This window comes from Nannobrachium achirus (genome assembly GCF_963921795.1).
Source record: "Nannobrachium achirus genome assembly, chromosome: 5".
Lineage (NCBI taxonomy): Eukaryota > Metazoa > Chordata > Actinopteri > Myctophiformes > Myctophidae > Nannobrachium > Nannobrachium achirus.
The window spans coordinates 11,101,241-11,121,981 of record NC_137814.1 but is presented as its reverse complement, the minus strand read 5'-3'; the positions used below and the strand labels follow the sequence as shown (position 1 = coordinate 11,121,981).

General features: G+C 43.8%; 2 protein-coding genes across 2 annotated transcripts in view; one reads left to right on the top strand and one right to left on the bottom strand.

Moving 5' to 3' along the window:
• Window positions 1-20,741, bottom strand: part of LOC308284801 (retinal-specific phospholipid-transporting ATPase ABCA4-like) — a gene marked incomplete at both ends in the record, with an annotated part of 130,428 nt that overhangs the window by 23,096 nt on the left and 86,591 nt on the right. The window contains 12 exons of the mRNA XM_080725528.1: window positions 389-566; window positions 1,479-1,648; window positions 2,491-2,565; window positions 3,425-3,530; window positions 3,647-3,679; window positions 8,985-9,266; window positions 10,655-10,753; window positions 11,605-11,729; window positions 12,857-13,029; window positions 14,863-14,908; window positions 16,373-16,578; window positions 18,290-18,395. Coding sequence (XP_080581654.1) covers window positions 389-566; window positions 1,479-1,648; window positions 2,491-2,565; window positions 3,425-3,530; window positions 3,647-3,679; window positions 8,985-9,266; window positions 10,655-10,753; window positions 11,605-11,729; window positions 12,857-13,029; window positions 14,863-14,908; window positions 16,373-16,578; window positions 18,290-18,395 — 1,599 coding nt within the window. The remainder of the gene's footprint in view (window positions 1-388; window positions 567-1,478; window positions 1,649-2,490; window positions 2,566-3,424; window positions 3,531-3,646; window positions 3,680-8,984; window positions 9,267-10,654; window positions 10,754-11,604; window positions 11,730-12,856; window positions 13,030-14,862; window positions 14,909-16,372; window positions 16,579-18,289; window positions 18,396-20,741) is intronic.
• Window positions 6,493-8,106, top strand: LOC308285483 (aspartate--tRNA ligase, cytoplasmic-like; the record flags this gene model as incomplete). Its single annotated transcript, XM_080726251.1, has 1 exon — window positions 6,493-8,106. One exon carries the CDS (start codon window positions 6,493-6,495, stop codon window positions 8,104-8,106), a length of 1,614 nt encoding a protein of 537 aa, XP_080582377.1.

Below are 20,741 nucleotides of genomic sequence, written 5' to 3'. Positions count from 1 at the left end.
TTATTAAAGTCTTATTGCCATTTGTGAAAGGCCTGATTTTTCCCCCGACAGAACTCTCTTAAATCTATAAAACTCAAATAGAGAAATGATCAATTGCTTCATCAAAATAAATATAAATCTCATCAGTCATAGTGTCAGTTCTTGCGAAAAAACAGTTAGCTTGTATTATCTGTTCCAAAACTGTCAGAACGTGAATTTTCTTCAGAATTCAAGTTTTTGTTAAAATTACTAAAGTACAGTAGGCCTAATATGTGCTATTCCATGTCAGTTCGGATTAAGAACCTGTTACACTCAGTATGACATAGTTAAAAAGTACATTCTTCTGACCTCCAGAAGGATGGGCATTTCAATGAATTGGTTGAATTGATCCTGAGTCTGCTTAAATTACCATGTCCCAGAAGAAGTTGGCCACCCAGTACACCAGCGGACTGACCCCACTGACAAACTGCAGGTGTTTGGCTTTGGTCACTCGCTCCTGGATGAGGTAGAGGACGAAGCTGGCCGGGATGAAGGACATGGCAAAGATGACACAGATGGCCACCACCGCATCCACCGAGGTGGTCAGACTACCAGAGAGGGACAGGATGGGTTAGTTTGAGACAGAAAAAGAGTACAAAATGATTATATATTTTTTACACTGTATACTGTAGATAGCAAAATGCAACAAAGAAGGAGCCAGCAGAGATTTGGGGTGAATACTGTCCGTATTGGGGTGAATTATCGGTATAATATTCATTCATTTGGCGAATGTCAGAATCTAGCCGGCCCACAAGGCATTGCAACATTTTGTATATCGACTATTTTCTGATCAGGCTTTAGATGTATTATTTCTTTGTCTGCCATCCCTAAATATGTTGATGATAAGTGATATTTGCTTCTTGAACTCTGGAACTCTGTTCTGAGAAAATATGGGTTGTAAAATTGTGAGCCGAGCCGTCTCAACGTTCACAAACTTCCAAATTCAAATGTAGTAGTAGGCTATTCTATGAATAGGAAACTAGCCCGTTTCCACAATAAGCGAGACTTGTCTGAGAGAGAGCCCTGCAGCGATTTCAGGTGAGATTTCACAAAATAAAAAAACAACTGTAAAAAAGCAAGCCACTCTGTTTTTGTTTTGTTTTTGTTTTTTTTATGCAGAATAGAACCCAGACACCAGTGAAATATTAAAGGAGCTATAGTCAACTTTTTCATTGTAGGGCCGACACTTTGTTTACATCCTAGTCTATAGACTAGAATGTAAACAAAGTGTCGATCTGACAATGGCCAAAATGATTATTTTATCATTATTTTACGCTTTTTGTGGTCATTTTTGAATAGAAACACATATATGAAGCTTATTTTTTTATAAAATATTTTCGAAACATTATATTTATTTTAGTATCCGTTTTTCTAGAAAAAGTTGACTATAGCTCCTTTAACTGTGAATGCTCTCTCTCTGTCGGATATTTTACCATTTCAGAAAGCATAAAAACACTCACACTGTGACCTCGGAGAGCTGCTCTTTGGTGAGATTGAGCGGGTGGTTAATGGCAGTGATGCCGTACTCCACGGGGTTGGCGCTGCGAGGAAGGAAGGCCCGCAGGATGGCGTTGTTGGCCACATTCATGAATGCCACCATGGCGTGCCAGCCCTTGTTATTGTACCACACCTGCAGAGAAAGCAGAGCATGGTGTTCATGCAAATAGGAGTAGCAAGCACACGGTTTAACCTTGCTGAGGGGAAAGTGAGCCGCAAATGTGCTTCTTCTTTCTGGATGAATGTGAGGAATTCTAACAGACTTTAAGCTCCGGACCCAAAAGAGAAATTTGATGTCTCCCCAGGAACCAAACTAGAGAAAACAGCAGATCTACAAGCTCAAACACTCCGTGAGCTTGTAGATCTGCTATTATGTGTGATTCACTTTTACATTACAAACCATGCTTAATTTATACTCCGCTGTATGATGAATGATGTTAGCAGATCGAAGGGCTCACAGCATGCAGATCGTTTTTAACAATCAAATAATTTAATTGAACTGGGTTCAATTCAAACAGCGGCGCGCCATTCCTCGGACCGCAATTTTGGAGCAGGCCAGGAGCCAGGACTCAATAGCTGATGGGGCCGTCCGTGAGCTTAAGGTTGCGATCATTATGCAAATTAGTGTTTCGCCTTTGTTTTCGAGTATTTGCCGGTTTCACTGATGGGGACAGGCGTTCCGAGTGAGGGGGATGGGCCCCAGGCGTCCCCCTCGTGCCGCCGGCGCTGTTTTGGAGTAGGTGTGCAAGAGGCAATGGGGAAGTGTGTGTTCGTTAAAAATCTTTGTTGTCTCCATTTCTTCCATGTGATTCAGTGATGAAATGTGACAAAAAAACAAACAAAAAAAAATCAGTGACTAAGGTCAATTCCAATAGCACCACAGTGACAGGTAATGCTGCAGTGAAGTGGATAGTGATCATTCAAATGTGTATGAAGAGAATCACAGGCTTCACAGCAGTCCATTCCAACCTTTACCTTTATATTGAATTCACTTTCCATGTATCTTAGAAATGGTCCAATCTCTCGCAGTGCAAACTTGGAATAGGGACCCTGAAAAAGGAAAATTGTAATTTAGCACTTTATTACCTTATTACCTTATCATTATATTGTCTAACTTAATTACATAAATCAGGGGTCTTCAACGTTTTCAGGCCGAGGACCCCGGGCCCTTAGTTGAGAGAGAGATGAAGCAGGGACCCCCACAACCTTTCCATAGATTCCATATAGTTTCATTGTTTGACAGCACAATCATCAGTGTATTTTGGATTCATGTCAATTTGTGTTTTCAGATATTTAACCACTTGAACCATCAATGGGGCTGTTAAGTCTGACATCATTTTGTAGGCAGAGGAGAACTTTTGGGGCCAAAGGACCCAGCGCCTGTGAATCTTTTTACAATTTTTACTATTTACACATTTTTCTTCTCTTTGTTGTTGAAAGGAAAGTGGTAGAATTATACTTTAGTCGTTATTTTTGTCTCGGATCTGTTGAAATAGCGAGGGACAGATATTGATAATAAATCTGCTTGGAGGTCTGACTACAAAATGATGTCACAGCTTAAAAGCCCCATAGTTAATAAACTGGACCTTTCACTCTGTACTTAGTCTGCTCTTTTTCCCCTCTACACCAAACCTCTTTGCAGAAAATAGCCGATCAAGCTCACAACGCCTCGCAGCGCGAGGCGTTGTGAGCTTATAGATCTGCAATCTTTGGCTAAAGTTCTGAGAATATGGACGCTAGGGTTCAAGTTGTTAATTTACTGTAAAAAGGAGAAACAAAGTTTCTATCATACAAAGATTTGAAGGACCCCCTGTAGTAACTCTGAGGAACCTCTAGGAACACTAACAACAAAACAACTAAAAGGTTTCATCTATTCAAGGATGAAGAAGGATCATGTATGGCCACAAACCCCAGTGATGTTCAGCATCTGGCCCAGCTGACCAAACACCTCCTGAATGTCTCTGGGTTCTACGTCCAGGATGGGGAGCTGTCCTCCCACAGACAGACCTCCATATCTGACAGAGAAAAAAAACACATGTAACTCAACAACACAAATACTGCACGTGCTCATGGCAATAAAGCAATATCTCCACAAGAGGGAGCCATTTTCCACAGTGTTATCATCATTTACCTTTGTTCATTCACCCAGTATTTGCTCTTCAAACTGGAAATGAAAATGAAAGAAATTAGTTGATCAGATTAAATCAAATTATTAGTCAGTTAAATGAATAAATGAATGAATCTACCAAGCAATGCATGCAAAATTGTATGTATTCATGCAAGGACTCCAACAACAACAAAAAACGACTATTTTATATGAAGGCGCATTACAAAATGTTGAAGAAAAAAAGGACACTAGAATAGTGTGCTCACTGGAGCCATATACCTCTGCCAGATAATCTCTGAATATTGTTGTTGTCGGGCAGAAACTCTCCATATTTCAACATTATTTTTCTTTTTTAACTAAATTGATGACCTGTATCATCATTCAGCGAAGATCTTGAGAATTGGTGGATTGGTGAGCTTCACATGTCATTTCAGCCAACCAGACTATAAATGGGCCAATCTCCATGATTGGTCAAGTTTCACGTGACAAACGGGCAGAGTGGGTGCAAATTAACACAAAATTAGCCATATCTCTGTGTGTCTGTGTCTGTGTTTAAGCCCGTGGCCAATCAAAAAGCTTACAAACTTCAAGGCCCCCAATAACTCTGAGAGTACGCAAATGGAACAAAATGCATTAGCTACATTAGCTAAAATGTACTCTATAAATTAACCCTGTTGACTTGAATGGGAAAATGCTAAAAAGGCAACCACGCTCGCAATGTCCCAGAATCGCATCTTTCTAGTTGTGGGCTCCGGAGAGATTTCATTTTACATTAAAAAAAATAAAAAATAAATGAAAGAAAAAAAATCAAACCTCGGTTCGAAGTGAAGCGGTGAACTTTTATTCTATGTGTTCTAGAGTTATGAACTCTGTGATCTATACATTCTTTATATTCTGAATTAATTAATGATTTTATCTGGGGGGCCGAATTGTCATGTGAAGCTTGACCAATCCTCAAGGTATCCAATCATCAGACCGGGACGGACACTACATACGTACGTACGTACGGACGTGTACGGACGGACGGACGGACGGGACAGATAAAACCTGTTCATTCTGGACTGATATGACCATATATGGACATGGGACACCAGGGACGGACTGGGACTAAAATTCAGCCCTGGCATCTTAGCCCAGACCAGTCCCCACAACCAGTGCGTGCGCAGATACTCTACCGACTCATCCGGTCGAGGCACATACAAATACACAAGCTCTTAATACCACAACTTTTACAGAACAACATAAATGATAACTACACAACCCACACCTGACATTGGCAAATAACAACTTAGCATTAGGGCAAGCTGGGATCTTTTGGCAATGTGTGCCCTGGCAGAAAAAAGGTTGAGAAAAGGTTGACACTAGTAACTAGTGTTGTTGCTGCTCTTATCCCACCATTATTATAATTATTATGTGAAATGCACTCCTTAAAGTTGAAACAAAATAAGTTAAGAACCAATTAACCAGTCTGCTTGCTAGTTGACAGTGCAGAGAGACATAATTGCCTTCCTTTGATCCATTAACATATGCCCGGTATGCCAGATGCCCAGTCCGCCCCTGTGGGACACACATTTTGTTTTTGAAAAACCCTATTCATTCTGGACTGATATTCTGGACGTACGGGACAGATAAAACCTGTTCATTCTGGACTGGAATGACCATATATGGACATGAGGTGACAGACATTTTGTTTTTGATAAAAACCTGTTCATTCTGGACTGGGATGACCATATATGGACATGAAACACACATTTTGTTTTTGAAAAAACCTGTTCATTCTGGACTGAAATGACCATATATGGGCGTGGGACACACAAAGCCACTCATTGGAAGCGGCTTTCACCGCTTCAAAAATCAAGTGTTATCCTTCTAATTTGCACAACAAAATGGCTGCCAGAATTGCCAATGTTGAACTATTTCCTCAATAGCTCTGTATGAGGCAAGCAAAACTGACAAATAGAGTGTCTATATGTGTCAGACAATGTGATTAAGGCATATTAAATAAGTGGTAAGCCTACTCCTGAATATGCAAATTGGTGGCAACCATTACAGAAAACTGTTTAGTACACAAAGGGGTCCACACACCCCCCTTATTTTCTGTTCGGTACAAACCGCTCCTACATCAGCTTTGTCTGATTGTACGTAGGCCTATGTATGGTAATTCACCATTTCAACAAATAAGCATAAACAAACTACTTGACATGAACAATGTTGCTATAACTAATGGTGCATTTTACCAGCAGGCGACGGGCGACCGGAAGTGCGTTATTTGTCAATGGGACCCGCAATTAACTACTGGCGATAGCAGGAGATAGCAGGCGATAGCAGGTGATGAAAATAATTAAACTTTTGGACGTCATCGTCCAGAGTCGCCGGCTGTTTCCCGCTGTTAAAACGAAGGATTAGATATTTGAGGGGTAATGTATATTTTATATACACAGATTTAGAAAAAGAAATCCTGTAAGGTCACTTCCTGGTTTTCCTGGTGCAGGCGAGGGGAGACGGGCCGGCCGACAGACCGTACAATATACAGTACAGTACAATAGAGGCGCTCTGTGACATCTGTCTCTAAGCGTCCATTTTATGCCCATATATGGAGATATCTGTATCTGTCTTTCTGCATCCATTTTATGCCCATATATGGAGATATCTATATCCGTTTGTCTGTGCCGTACGTGATGTCAGAGCCTTTTATGAAGTGATGTCACAATGAGTCAGCGCTTGTGCCGATTTCCTCCGGAACAGCCTGATGTCATCAATATGAAATCACCACATGATGGAAGAGATCATGATGGAAAATCCAAGTAGATGCCAGAGGTATAAAGAGACCAGACTCTCCTAGTACCAGAGATTCACAGGAAGCTTGAGACATGTCTAAGGAAGAAGTCCAAGGGCCGGTGACGGAGGAGCAGGCCCAGTCTAAGAAAGCCCTGAAGAAACAGCAGAAGCAAGGGCAGAAAGCCCCAAAGAAGGATAAGACGCAAGCCAAGCTGGCTACTAATCAAAGCACAGAAGAGCTGGTGGACTGCCCCTTTGCCAAGGATAGGTACGACGACCTGCCAATGTGCCAGTCCCATGAGAGATTGGAAAGAGTATTGGTGCGTATTCAAGAACTAACACCAGAGAGAGCCGACGGGCAGCCGATGTGGATGCGTGCCAGAATCCACACCAGCCGTGCCACAGGGAAGCAGTGTTTCTTGGTCCTGCGTCAGCAGCAGTTCAGCGTGCAGGCACTGGTCTTCGTGGGAGACCGTGCCAGCAAGCAGATGGTCAAGTTTGCCGCCGGCATCACCAACGAGAGCATTGTGGACGTGGAGGCGGTTGTGAGGAAGGTGGACCCCCCGGTGAAGAGCTGCACCCAGCAGGACGTGGAGCTGCACATCGAGAGGATCTTCGTCATCAGCCGGGCATCATCCAGCCTGCCCCTGCAGCTGGAGGATGCTGTGAGGCCGGAGGTGGAGGAGGGGGACGAGGGGGACGAGAGTTGCAAAGCTACAGTCAATCAGGACACCAGGCTAGACAACAGGGTGATTGACCTCAGGACGACAACCAGCCAGGCCATCTTCCGCCTGCAGTCGGGAGTGTGCCAACTCTTCAGAGAGATCCTCACCAACAAGGGCTTTGTGGAGATCCAGACTCCCAAAATGATCTCAGCTGCCAGTGAAGGCGGGGCAAGCGTGTTCACTGTGTCCTACTTCAAAACCAGTGCCTACCTGGCCCAGTCTCCCCAACTCTACAAGCAGATGTGCATCTGCGCTGACTTCGACAAGGTCTTCTGTGTGGGACCAGTTTTCAGAGCAGAGAATTCCAACACCCACCGTCACCTGACAGAGTTTGTGGGCCTGGATATCGAGATGGCCTTCAACTACCACTACCACGAGGTCATCGACTCCATCTGTGACACCATGATACAGATTTTCAAGGGCCTCCGAGACAAGTTCCAGACAGAAATCCAGGCGGTGAACAAGCAGTTTCCCAGCGAACCGTTCGAGTTCCTGGAAAGCACGCTGAAGCTGAGCTATACGGATGCCCTGGTCATGCTCCGTGCGGCCGGTGTGGAGATAGGAGACGAGGAAGACCTGAGCACCGCTAATGAAAAGCTGCTCGGCTGCCTCGTCAAGGATCTGTACGGCACTGACTTCTATGTGCTGGACAAGTACCCGCTGGCTGTGAGACCTTTCTACACAATGCCTGACCCCAAAAACCCGAAATACTCCAACTCATATGACATGTTCATGCGGGGAGAGGAAATTCTCTCTGGAGCTCAGAGAATCCATGATTATCAGTTGCTGAAAGAGAAAGCCCAGCATCACCAGATTGATCTGGACAGCATCAAGAGCTACCTTGATTCCTTCCGGTACGGCGCACCCCCGCATGGCGGTGGTGGCATTGGCCTGGAGAGAGTCTGCATGTTGTACCTTGGCCTCCACAACATCCGCCAGACCTCCATGTTCCCACGTGACCCCAAGCGTCTGACCCCTTGAACACCACCCACCCTGTAACCCCCCACCCAACCTCAACAAAGATCCTGACTGTCACTACTGGACAGACACACTCTGTCACAGGGTACGCTCTACTAATCCACAATCCAGAAGAGCAAGAGTAGGTGTTAGTGTCACCCTAATGAAGTGCCACTATAATTGTGGGCTTGCTGAAAGGCGAGACCAGTATGTTATACCAAATCACGTTTATTCTTTATTCTTCGCAAAGGCAATTACCGACAGTACAAAGGCAGGGCCTTTGGCCAATGAGGAGCAGCGTTCTAGGTGACATCATCACCAACAAGTGCGACCTGATATAAATAACAACATGTTGGCTCAAGACCAGTATGTTACCGTAAATCAGTATGTTATGCTATACTTTACGCCCCCTCTGTTATACCAAATCTTAGGTCAAGTGTATTCTCCGCATAAAAATGACCGACAGTACAAAGGCAGGGTGGACGCTGCGTCGACATTGGGTCGATGGACGTCACCTCTGACACGCAAAATGACCCAGAGGAGCCCCGCATCGTCACTGTCCCCAAACATATAGAGGTGAATGAGCAAGGATTTCCGGTAATACCACTCTAGTTCTTCTATAACTCTATGGTTCCTACCATCGTCACTGTCCCCAAACATATAGAGGTGAAGGAGCAAGGATTTCCGGTTACCACTCTAGTTCTTCTATAACTCTATGGTTCCTACCATCGTCACTGTCCCCAAACATATAGAGGTGAAGGAGCAAGGATTTCCGGTTACCACTCTAGTTCTTCTATAACTCTATGGTTCCTACCATCGTCACTGTCCCCAAACATACAGAAGTGAAGGAGCAAGGATTTCCGGTTACCACTCTAGTTCTTCTATAACTCTATGGTTCCTACCTGGTCCTGATGAGACTGGGGTAGGTTTTCACCAGATAGTCTGAGATGTTTCTGTCGGTCAAATCCAGCATGACGTCTCCCGTGGCTTCTTCCCGCTGGCGTGGGGGCAGTCCCCCGGCTCCCATTGGACAGATAGGCATCATGGTCAGCTTCTTATCGGTGCTGCACACGCAGGAAGGGGAGGGGTTTAGCGGCCGCCACTCAGGGCTCAGCATGATGTCGCTGAACACGGGAGAGACATCCGGGTACTCCCATTCTGCGGTGCTGTTGCCACAGGGCATTCTGGGAAAGGGGGTTTGCATACAGGGGTTGGTTAATAATAATAATAATACATTTTATTTGTATAGCAGCTCAAAGTGCTTGCAGAGTAAAATGAAGCACACATGCTCAACAGAAAAATTGTACACACGATTAACGATAAATCAGAAAAGAAAAGTAAAAACATAAAACAACATTAATTAAAAAACATTTAAAACTTCAATAAGGACTACCATAAAAACGAAACATTTTCAGAACAGTGCATACATGAATAACAGCACAGGGATTTAAAAACTAGACCAGGTCAACCTGGTTGTGCCAGACCCCCTGTCTGTCATCATCATTTATGACATCATGCCTTTTGTAGGCATGTCATCATCATGTCATCATCATATATACCCTTTATATAGAAAACCCGGACAGACCGACATTTGCTTATGTAGGCCTACCCATTTCATGGGTCTGGCAATCAGCTAAAAGAAAGAGTGAAGAAATAGGTTTTGAGCTGTGCTTTAAAGCTATCCACAGAGGCTGACTGTCTTAGGTGTACTGGGAGTTTATTCCGGGCTGTCGGACCATAGAAGCAGAATGCTGCTTCACCGTGTTTTCTATATGTCATTGTAGGCACATCGAGCAGGTCTGCACTAGAAGACCTGAGGGGCCGTTTGGAACATATCTAGACAGGAAGTCATAGAGGTACGTGCCAGGCCATTGAAAGAGAGAGTCAATTATTTTTTAAATCAATCCTAAAAACAACCGGGAGCCAGTGTAGCTTCTAATTGGCATGGTGCAATGGTGTATGTATGCACATGACTATTAATGCAGTGGTTCTCAACATTGGGTCTGTGGGTCTGTAACTCAGTGTACAAATGGTACCAAATGGACCGGCCTTATGGGTTTGTAACTCTGACCGTTTACAAATGGTAAAACGATGTAAACCTATTTTATACTAATTTGATAAATGTACAACATGAATCTTCTCTTATCCATGCACAACATATTTTCAGATTTGGGTCTGTGGCCTGATACATATCAATTTGGATGTCCTTGGCATGAAAACATTTGAGAGCCACTTAATGTGTTTCTGTGGCTGCACTCACTGATCTATATACTTAAAAGTTACAAATCCGAGACTTGTGTTAACAAATAAAATAGTATTGTATTTGTAACCAATCTGTATAGAAGAGCATGTTATACAATATAACAAGTACATCTGCAGTGTCACTGCTCTTCAATTGAAACATTTAGACCCTGGTGTCCGGAAGGACACCTACTGAAATTAATACTGTGATATTGTGATCCCCATCCCCATAATCTTTTTCATGCATTCTCGCTTTCATTCATTATACTGAATGAATCCTTGCGTATGCTTTTTACATTCTTTTGTGAGTGAAGCAAACAAACAAACTCACCCCAGAGGCTTCCCCTCCATGCAGCGAGTGCCCAGGCCTGGCCTGCTGAGCATGCGCTCTGTGAAACGCTTCATCCTGGCGTCAAAGGGCCGCTCATTACTGGAGTAAACACATTGAACAAACTGTAAGCATCTACTAATGCAGGGGTTCCCAAACCTTTTTGTCTCAGGGCACCCAATAAATATTTGACGATGTTTTAGTGATTATGTTGCGAGGAAAAAGTTGAGATAATAGCCATTTTGGTTAGAACTGACTGAAAATGACTTTGTACTTCAAGTTTAAAATGATACTAAATATCTTTTCAAGTGTCCAAATGTAACGGAGGTGATCCAAACCTCCCCACCCGGCTTCGAACCCGGGTCTCCCACGTGAAAGTCCAATATCTTAACCATCACTCCAAAAGGACATCCCTATGGAACAAGGCAGATACTAGACTTTTGAGGCTTCAGGCTGGGGCTGCGACTCTCTCCGTCACACTCACCCCCCTTTGACCTCCTCCTACGGGGAAGCCCAGATCAGGGTCACGGCACCAATGTAACGGAGGTGATCCGAACCTCCCCACCCGGCTTCGAACCCGGGTCTCCCGCATGAAAGTCCAATATCTTAACCATCACTCCAAAGGGACATCCCTATGGAACAAGGGCAGAAACTAGACTTTTGAGGCTTCAGGCTGGGGCTGCGACTCTCTCCGTCACACAAATAAATTCCAAATATTATCAAATTATCTCGCAGCAGCCTTGGACTGCTGTCGCCGCACCCCAGGGTGCCCCGTCACGCACTTTGAAAACCCCTGCTGTTAGCATCTACTAATGTGATGATACTATTTGACACAATATGTCATGCAAGCGTGCTGCTCAACAAAAATCATATACAGTATACATATCTTGTACAAATATATTGTGAAATGTTACTTATTTTAAAGTCATGTCCTGGTACCAGTGAAGACTGACCTGACAAAGGTGAACTGTTTTCCATACATCCAGGGGCTCAGAGTCAGACTGGGATACTCTCCAAATGGAGGAACGATCATGGTGAAGATCAGGGCTATCAGGACAAAACTGGCTGGAAGGACAATCTAGAGATAGAAGAACAAAGCCATCAGTCACAATTTATAGTGGTATATAGAATGGGTGACCCGTCCACATTGATTTCAATGGACAGGTGGCATGAGCTTTTCAGCTACTACTTTCAATAGTGTTACAGTATGTCACATTCTCGTTCTATATAGTGTACAATCTAAAATTAATGTTTATTAACTGTTCATTTATTTAAGTAACTGTAAAGCACATTGAATTGCCTTGTTGTTGAAATGTGCTATAGACATAAAATGGACTTGCCCTGCCTTGCCTGTTAAAACTGTTATACTGTATAACAGTTTGTGCCAAATGTAGGAGAATGTAAGATTTGATACCAATATCAAGGTGGACACTGTTTTAATGGATGTTTTGTGGGTTTTATTATCCAAATTGGAGCAACAATCCCTTTAGCTTTTTTATTTCTTTGAATAGGGCTTAAATAGCTAAAAGTGTATAACAATAACAACTCATCACTTTACCCAACCGTCCCACAATCCATCTGTATCAATCACCTCACCAACAATCCTACTCTAACCACCCATCCATCCTCAAACCCGTATACAGTACATACCGTACGTACTGTGCATACATACATCTGGTACCAGGGACGTGCTGGCCATTGGGAAAAGCGGGACAACTCCCGAACGGCCGGTTCATTCCCGGCCATTAGGAAAAAATATAAAATGTCGGCCTTCGTTCCATTTTGGGGACTGCCAACAAAGTAAATCGTCACTGTCGGGCAGAAACCTCTTATCATCATACAAGACCGTTGCACAAAAGTAGTGAAAACAGCCGATCTACAAGCACTCAACGCCTCGCGGTGCGAGGCGTTGTGTGCTTGTAGATCGGCTGTTTTCACTAGTTTAAATCCTTTTTTTAAATGATAGATACAAAACAAACGGTTTTGGACATACAAGGTTTCCACCCGACAACGACGAAATATAACTCATGCAATTGGCCCACTTGTCATGATCTGAAATGGCAAATCTTTGAGTAGCAGCAGCGCTATAGAGAGAGATCTCTCTCTATAGCGCGCAATGAGGGCCTCTCCAACTCTTTTTCCCAGGCTGAATCAGGGGCCCAGCACGTCCTTGTCTGGTACAATAAGCCTAAAGCGGTAGTGTACCTGTGCTAGGAAGTCTTTGTGGCTGCGTGTGGCATGGTGCAACCTCTTGATCAGCAGGGCAAAGAACTGTTTCAGGATGAGTCTGGTCCCCTTCACCTGCCTGGAACACCTCCCTGCACTGTCAGGGGCCTCATCGGTAGGGGCATCGTTGGCCAGCATGACCCCTCTGGCTTCTGTGGTCAACAAGCAAAGCAATGAACATAATAGAGCAGAGTGGACAGGGGCGAAATTAGATCTTATTATGCATGGGTTTTCAGATAAAAAGGGCCCTATACTGCCGTGAGGGGGGCCAATAGATATATTGGAAATGACAAAATACATATCGTCGTTGTTGGGTGTAAACCTCGTATCTCCAAGTTTCAAATGTGTATGTTCTTTCGCAAAGCAAAGCCCTGCTTCATCGTACAAGGCTGTCGCACAACAGTAGTGAAAACAGCAGATCTACAAGCACACAACGCCTCGCGGTGCGAGGCGTTGTGTGCTTGTAGATCGGCTGTTTTCACTAGTTTAAATCATTTTTGAGCGGTGGTCACAACGCTCCTATACGTGGCCGTGTGTGTGGGTATGTCTGTCTCCGTCCGTGTCTGTCTGTCTGTCTGTATGTAGCCTACAGTACCTTTTATGACCACACATGTTAAGGGAGGGGCGCTGTTGTTCAGGCCAGGCCAGAACAGGCAAGGCACACTCACACTCGCGCACGCACGCAGCACGCACGCACGCACGCACGCGCACACACACACACACACACACACACACACACACACACACACACACACACACACACACACACACACACACACACACACACACACACACACACAGACTCCACCGCTCAGTTCACACAAGTGTGATTTTTATTAAAATGACCGACAACGACAATATAATAGCCTATGAATTTATAATACTGTCCCCAGTAGGGGGGCCCTTGGGTTTATTAAACCCATCAACCCTATACAAATTACGCTTGTGAGTGTGGACTATAATATTAATATGCTGTCTAATACAGATGCACCATTTCAAGGCTTTTTTTCTTTTCCTGAAACTGTCCTGCAAATGCATTTTTTTCCACATGTTTCTTTCCCTGTTTTTCCTTTTCTAATTTCTATGGAGAATGGAGTGTATTTCTTCAGAAACCCACAAATGGCAAGAAACGTCAGAGAAACGTTCAAAGTCAGAGATAAAAATAGCAAAAATAGCTGATCTACAAGCTCAATGTTCTGCCAATCCACGAGAAATCTATTTGGTTGTGCCCATAGGCGCCGAGTCTGTGGGGTATGAATGGCTGCGGCACCCCGCGAGATCAAGCCGAAATTAACACGTACAGCTTTGTTTGAGGGGAAAACACCAGCCCCCATCATTCCTGTGGGGGGGGCTGGTGTGGGGGCTGTGGGAGACATTGAAACTAACCGTTGGGAGGCGGAGCGCTCCCATAACCTATTTGCATGTATGCAAACGTTGCCTATAGTTCTTTTGTTTTAACCGGGCAGGTACATTCCTGTGGGGGGGCTGGTGTGGGGGCTGTGGGAGAGATTGGTCATTTTCAGGGCTGCGGAGACTGAAAACCTATCTGCGATCCACAATGGGACAAGCAAGACTAAACCATCTTACTCTGCTGAACTGTCACACGGAGGAGGCACTGAAACTTAGCACTCGATATGGCTTCAGCCCCCCGCGGCATGGACAAAACCCGGCGCCTCTGGTTGTGCCTGTGTACCAATCTACAAGCTCACAACGTGTGGCTCCACAACAAAAGTAGATCGGTTATTTTCAGTGCGCAACATCCCCGTGCAACTAAGTACAAGTCAGGCTTAAGGAAATCGGCTGTACACGACAACAATTGTCCTACAACAATAGAAAATAACTAAACATTTCACAATGGGTAAACACAGGAATGGAAAACACACTATTCTATGTACTACTAGAGTGGAAAGTCAGTGAGTGTGCAGTAATATGAAACACAAGAATGGAATACAGGGAGGTCATGGAATATTAATGGAGATATTTACCGGGATTATTTGCAGCCTCTCCGTCCGCTGTGACCTTGATGAATATCTGAAAGAGAAAAACTCAACAGGTTTTTTGACAGACATTGTATGCTAATAATCAACTAGTTTATTCAAGGAGAAAGGTTTTGCCCTCACATGTTGCTTGTGTTCACATTTATTCAATATCCTCCCACAGGGGAGCAATTACTGCACAGTGTACACAGCAGACGTTTCGTGTCTCACTAAGGAAATCCCAGACAAAACACGTGTAAAGACAATTACATTCCCCGTGGGAGGAATAGAATACAACGTGAATGTGAGCAAACATGTGAGGGCGGACCTTTTGTCTTTGAATGACTAGTGGAGTATATCATACAGGTAGAAATGACTTTGTAGTGCTTGTTGCAATGTTAAAACTGCAGTGATGCTACAGACGACTCAAAGTGACGTCGAACAGAGGAGAGATCAGGGTCCAAAGAATGTGCTTCCTATTAATCAATAGGTATATTCAAAGAAATAGCTTCCCTGGTTTACTGGCCTTTTTTGATGAACTAAACTTTTGGTTAGATGATCATGAAAAACTTTAATTTATGTTTTAGGAAATGTACTGACTGACTTCATTCTTTTTGGTTTTATTCTAGTGTACACCGATACAATGATTATATGTAGTGTCCTGTAAGTCCACAGGGGTCCTTGGTGCATGACACTAAAAATAAATAATAATCAAATCTAATATATATATATGTCACGGTTTGTTAGAGAAACAGGACGGTCGAGAAACGGAGCACTCGTGGTGCCGCACGGGGCGGAACAAGCGGTCGCCCACAACAACGTCCTCCAGGCGGAGCCGCTCGATTGTCCACGACATTGCAAGCGGCGCGAAGGCCAGCGGACCTTGGTCCTGCTCTTCGTCCCCGAGCGCCGCAGGCGCGAGTGGCCGCGAAGAGCGGGCCAGGGCCGCCGGCCGCGCGAGTTACGAAGCCGTGGTGAATGCAATCGTTATATTTATGCCCAGGCCGTAAGGCCTGGGCAAGCCCACGATAAACGCTCATAGTAAGCTAATGGCTAAGCTAATGGCTAAGCTAATGGCTAAACACCGCCCAGCTAGGCTAGTAAATAAAGAAAGAGAGTCGCAAACGAGTGACGTCAGCGCCTGCACTAGTGAATGGCTGTCTATGGGCTGTCGTCGCCATCTGGTGGTGATTAGTGTGTGGTGAACGACAAAACAAGCGCTCTTACTCTTACCGTCCTGAGTTACCCAAACATACTGTAACATATACATATACCGGTATATATATATATATATATATATATATATATATATATATATATATATTAGATGAGTTGACAGCTGAAGCAATATCTTAATTATCAACCTGAAGGACTCTCTCCAGTCAAGAATAAAATGACAAGAGAAATCTTTACTGTCTGCATCAAGTGATGTCATCAAGCCCTCAAACACTCCAAAAAAAGAGTACTTAAGTACAGTACTCAAGTAGATGTACTTGGTTACTGTCCACCATGGCCCTACCTCCTCCAGCGAGGTGTCGGAGACGCCGAAGCTGCTCAGGCCCATGTCGTCCAGCGTCTCCTCCAGCTCCCTGAACAGGCTGGCGTAGCAGCGATGCCTGAAGCCCTTGCTGGGCAGCAGGTAGGTCATCTCCTGTCCTATCATCTCCATCAGCCTGGCATCAGGGACGTGGTGCTGGATGAGGGAGGTGATGGCCTCTTCGTCCCCTGGGGACACAAAACACACAAGGGAGTGAAATGATTAACACTTTCAACCCTCTCTTCTTAGAGAAACGGACTTGAGTTACAACTGTACTTGCCCTTTCCCCCCTGTCTACACGGAATCTCGCTGTGAGAAATGTAAAATAGCCCACCTCCAAGCACGCAACAATGAGCTTGCAACATGTTGTGAGCTTGTACTGTAGATCGACTATTTTTGGCTAATGTTCCACCAAGAATATGGATGCCTGGGGTTCAAGTGGATAACGCAATTTTTAACCTATTATCATATATCATAGTAAGCGTCATTATAACCATTTTCAAAAATAGCGGAAAAAATTATGATCTACAAGCTTGCAATGCATCGCGATGTGGCATACGAATACAATTCGCCATACAACAAAGGGCTTAAACAGGATGGCCTTGAGAAGGGCGGTAAAACACATCCATCTATATTGATGTGTTTATTCAAGCTTAAACTGGGAGGTTAAACGTATGCTTAAAAAACTATGGAGCTGTATAGATGCTAAAAACACTGGACACTTTATGGCTACACTTTTATAGAGGAGACATTTCCTCCAGCTGCAACTGAAGCAGAAAACATACAGATCAATATCACTACAAGGCTATACTGATTGAGTGCAGAAATCTCTTGTTGCACTGATTTTGTAGGAACGCTCCCACTGGCAGAAATAGCAGAAGCTGAAGACTATTCATTATCATTGCTTAGATAAACTACCCACAAAAAGAAAACTTAACTTTACCATTATATTTCCCCTTTAATAATATCAATGCGTAATGTGTTTTATGTAAGCAATTTACCCCGAGTGAGAGGACATTATGAGAGCATAATGTCCGACCCCGAGTGGTAAATAGCTTTTCTACCACTTTTTCCCGTATACATGAAAGAAAACACATAGTTGTAACTTGCAAGGATCTTAAGTTACAATCATTATTGCCTATAAAACTTCCGCGACAACAGCAAATAGTTCCACAAACAACATCTTCTACTCACCACCAGATGACGCCAACTCCATGCAGAGAAAGATGTCTAGCATACAGCTAAGCTAACGTCAGTTAGAAGGACCGTTCCGGCCGTAAATAGAGGCTGTTCGCTTCCAGAAAGGCATAGGTTCAGAGAAAAGGGGCTTTAAAGTTGGCGGATTGCATTGGATCCAAATAAATCGGCGACGATAGTACGCACGTTAGTAAACATAGGACCGCTGCGACCTTCATTTGTTGGTTGGGGGAAAGTCCCCGGATGTACACTGAGGCGCATTGATCTCGGACACACAACTTTGCGGCAGTGGTCCTCTCATAACCTCCGGAATTTAGCCAATCAGAATCCAGTATTTGAACACGTGACTCGAAAAAGTGGTAGAAATCATATTTGTCATTGATTACTCACCTTTACACCCCAAAAATGGCCTGCAATACTGTTCTGCTGGCATTCACTTTTGTTTTGGGCTTCCCTGGCACTGAGTGTAAAATTAATAAAGTGTAAAAAATATTATTACTGTGGGAGAGACTCAATGCACTAAGCAACACAAGTGAATACCAACAGAGCAGTATTGCAACAAAGGTGAATACCAACAGAACAGTATTGCATTTTGGCAATTCTTTGGCAGGGGCGCTACCCACACGTTTGGCTGTGTTGCGCACGCGCACGGGCACACGCACACACGCACGCACGCACGCACGCACACACACACACACTTACCATCCAGGGCTCGTTCTAGGTGGGGTGCATGGTTTTGTGACTGGTCTTTGTGCTTGGTGCAGATGGAACAGGCGCAGGAACAATCTGATGCACAGTCGCAGTCGTTCTGCAGGTGACAGGAGCAAAAGACGCCTTCAACAACACTGAAGCAGTGTCAGTCATATAGACCTAAAGATGTGCAGTCACAATCCTTCTGCAGGTCCTCTCTGGGACACCAATCTACAATCCTCAGAAATCATTTAACCCAGAGAGTGCACAATTTACAATTTAGGCATTTAGCAGACACTCTTAATCCAGAGCGGTTTACAATAAACAAGGTAAATACATCAATACATCACACTCAGGGTTACAGACCCGTAAGTGTCCATTTGGACCCCGGGCACATTGATAAGCGTGCGTGCGTGCGTGCGTGTGTGCGTGTACAAATGGATCATAAAATGTCAACGGAAAGAGACAGAGGGAGATTTACAGTGGTCGTGGAAAATCGAAACAGGAAAGAAAGCCAGGAGAGACTTGCTCTCATAACTGCTCCTCGGTTAAATAGGTCTGAAAATAATTCTTAGCTGTTGATTTTTGTCTTAGCCGTTTGGCTCTAATCAGGGAATAAACTAATTCTATCAATTTCATCAGCCTATTCAAAATATGCACTGATACATTACTCTTACTGTGTTTGGTTTGCAATAGACATTTTGTTTTGTTAGCGCAATGACTCTCTCCAAATGTCTATATTTATAAACTGTAATATAATGGAAAACTACAGGAAACCTGCATTAGACAACGAGGATGGGATCTGAACCCACACATGCAGAGCAAAATGGAGTACCAGTCTATTGCCTTAATAGAGGAGGAAAAAACCCTAAAAAAGAGCCTTAGTTTTCGAGGTACCCCTACCCGGGGTAGAACAAAGCGCGACATAGTTTTTTCATATCTTTAGGATGTCCCCTTCATGAAATGGATTGTCCCAAGTTTTACTTTGACTGCAAAAGTCATGAAATTGATCCATGAAGGGACTCATCACATAGGCAAAAAAACGCCTATCCTGAAAGATGGAGTTCCAAGTCAATCCTTTGTCATTTTCTACCTGCAGGTTGTTTTTACCTCATACTTGCACATATGGTCTACAGGTAGTGTCCTTGCATCCCAGAACAATCAGAATGCAAAAATATGGTTCTGTTTTGAATCTGCAGCCTTTAATATAAGGACTTTCTATAGGCGGAAATGACATTCCTAAGGAAGAATCCCCTGTGATCCTGGAGATAATCTTCTATAAGGGGTAGTACAAACCCTGACAGTGTTTTTACTTGTCCTCTTCATGAAATGGATGGTCAGTAGTTTTACTTTTACTGCAGAGGTCATGAAATTGATCCATAAAGGTACATAAAGGTAGGTAAAAAAGCCTACCCTGAAAGATGGAGTTCCAAGTCAATCCTTTGTCATTTTCTACCTGCTGGTTGTTTTATCTCATATTGCACAGATGGTCTACAGGTAGTGTCCCTACATCCCAAGGCCTAATTCTCTTCACCTCAAAAGCAGCAAACATATTGTTCTATAAGCAGTCTATGGTATTCAGACTTAGATGCAGTACAGTATGTACGTATGTAAGCCTATATTCAGTAGAATACACTACACTTTGTGCGCCATTCTTAATGCCAAATAATCAGCAGCCTTTTCTCATTTTCATCTATTTCTTTTTCAATCAACAACTATTTTGAGCAGTGTAAGGGAGACTGACCAATATTTGATTATTTGGCATGCAGTAAGCCAAAGATTCTCAGATCCCGAAGTTCATGAATGTGCTTCGCCAGCTTGTTGAAAGCTGTATTATTGCTTATTCTGAACAGGCTGCTCATTGCATTGCATCCAGTCAATGCGTGCCATGCTAGAAGACTCTCACACAAAGCCACTCCCAATGTATTTGTAATATCAGACATTGGGATGTATCGTTGTCTATCCCATGACCAGCATGCATGAAAATGGCAGCTATTCCAAGCAACACAAGTATATCCATAGTACTGTACATATAAATTAGGTCAGGGTCTGAGAACCTTTGGCTTGACAGATAGTCTACCAGAGGCTTCAGGATGTTCAAGACAATATGCCCTCACTCTCTATGGCCTAAAACAGAAGGCAAAGGGCCAGGTGTGTTCTAGTCTTGATGAGCTCCGTTGTATTCTTGCATCAACGACAGACATGCCAGTCTCACATCTGCCTCCCACTGAGGATAGTTTTGAATGTTCAACAGGCTATGTACCAAACTGGTACAGTATATGGTGCCACAATCATGTCCCCAAACCCCTTCTGTGGAATCCAGTTGGGAAGGGTTGGATGCTAAAGGATACATCACTAAAGCCTGTCCTGTTCAAAAAATAGCCTGCACCAAGCAGTAAGAGACCTCACCCAACTCTACTGCTATGATAAGGATTGTTGCAGTCAAAGTAGTACGTGCCTCAAT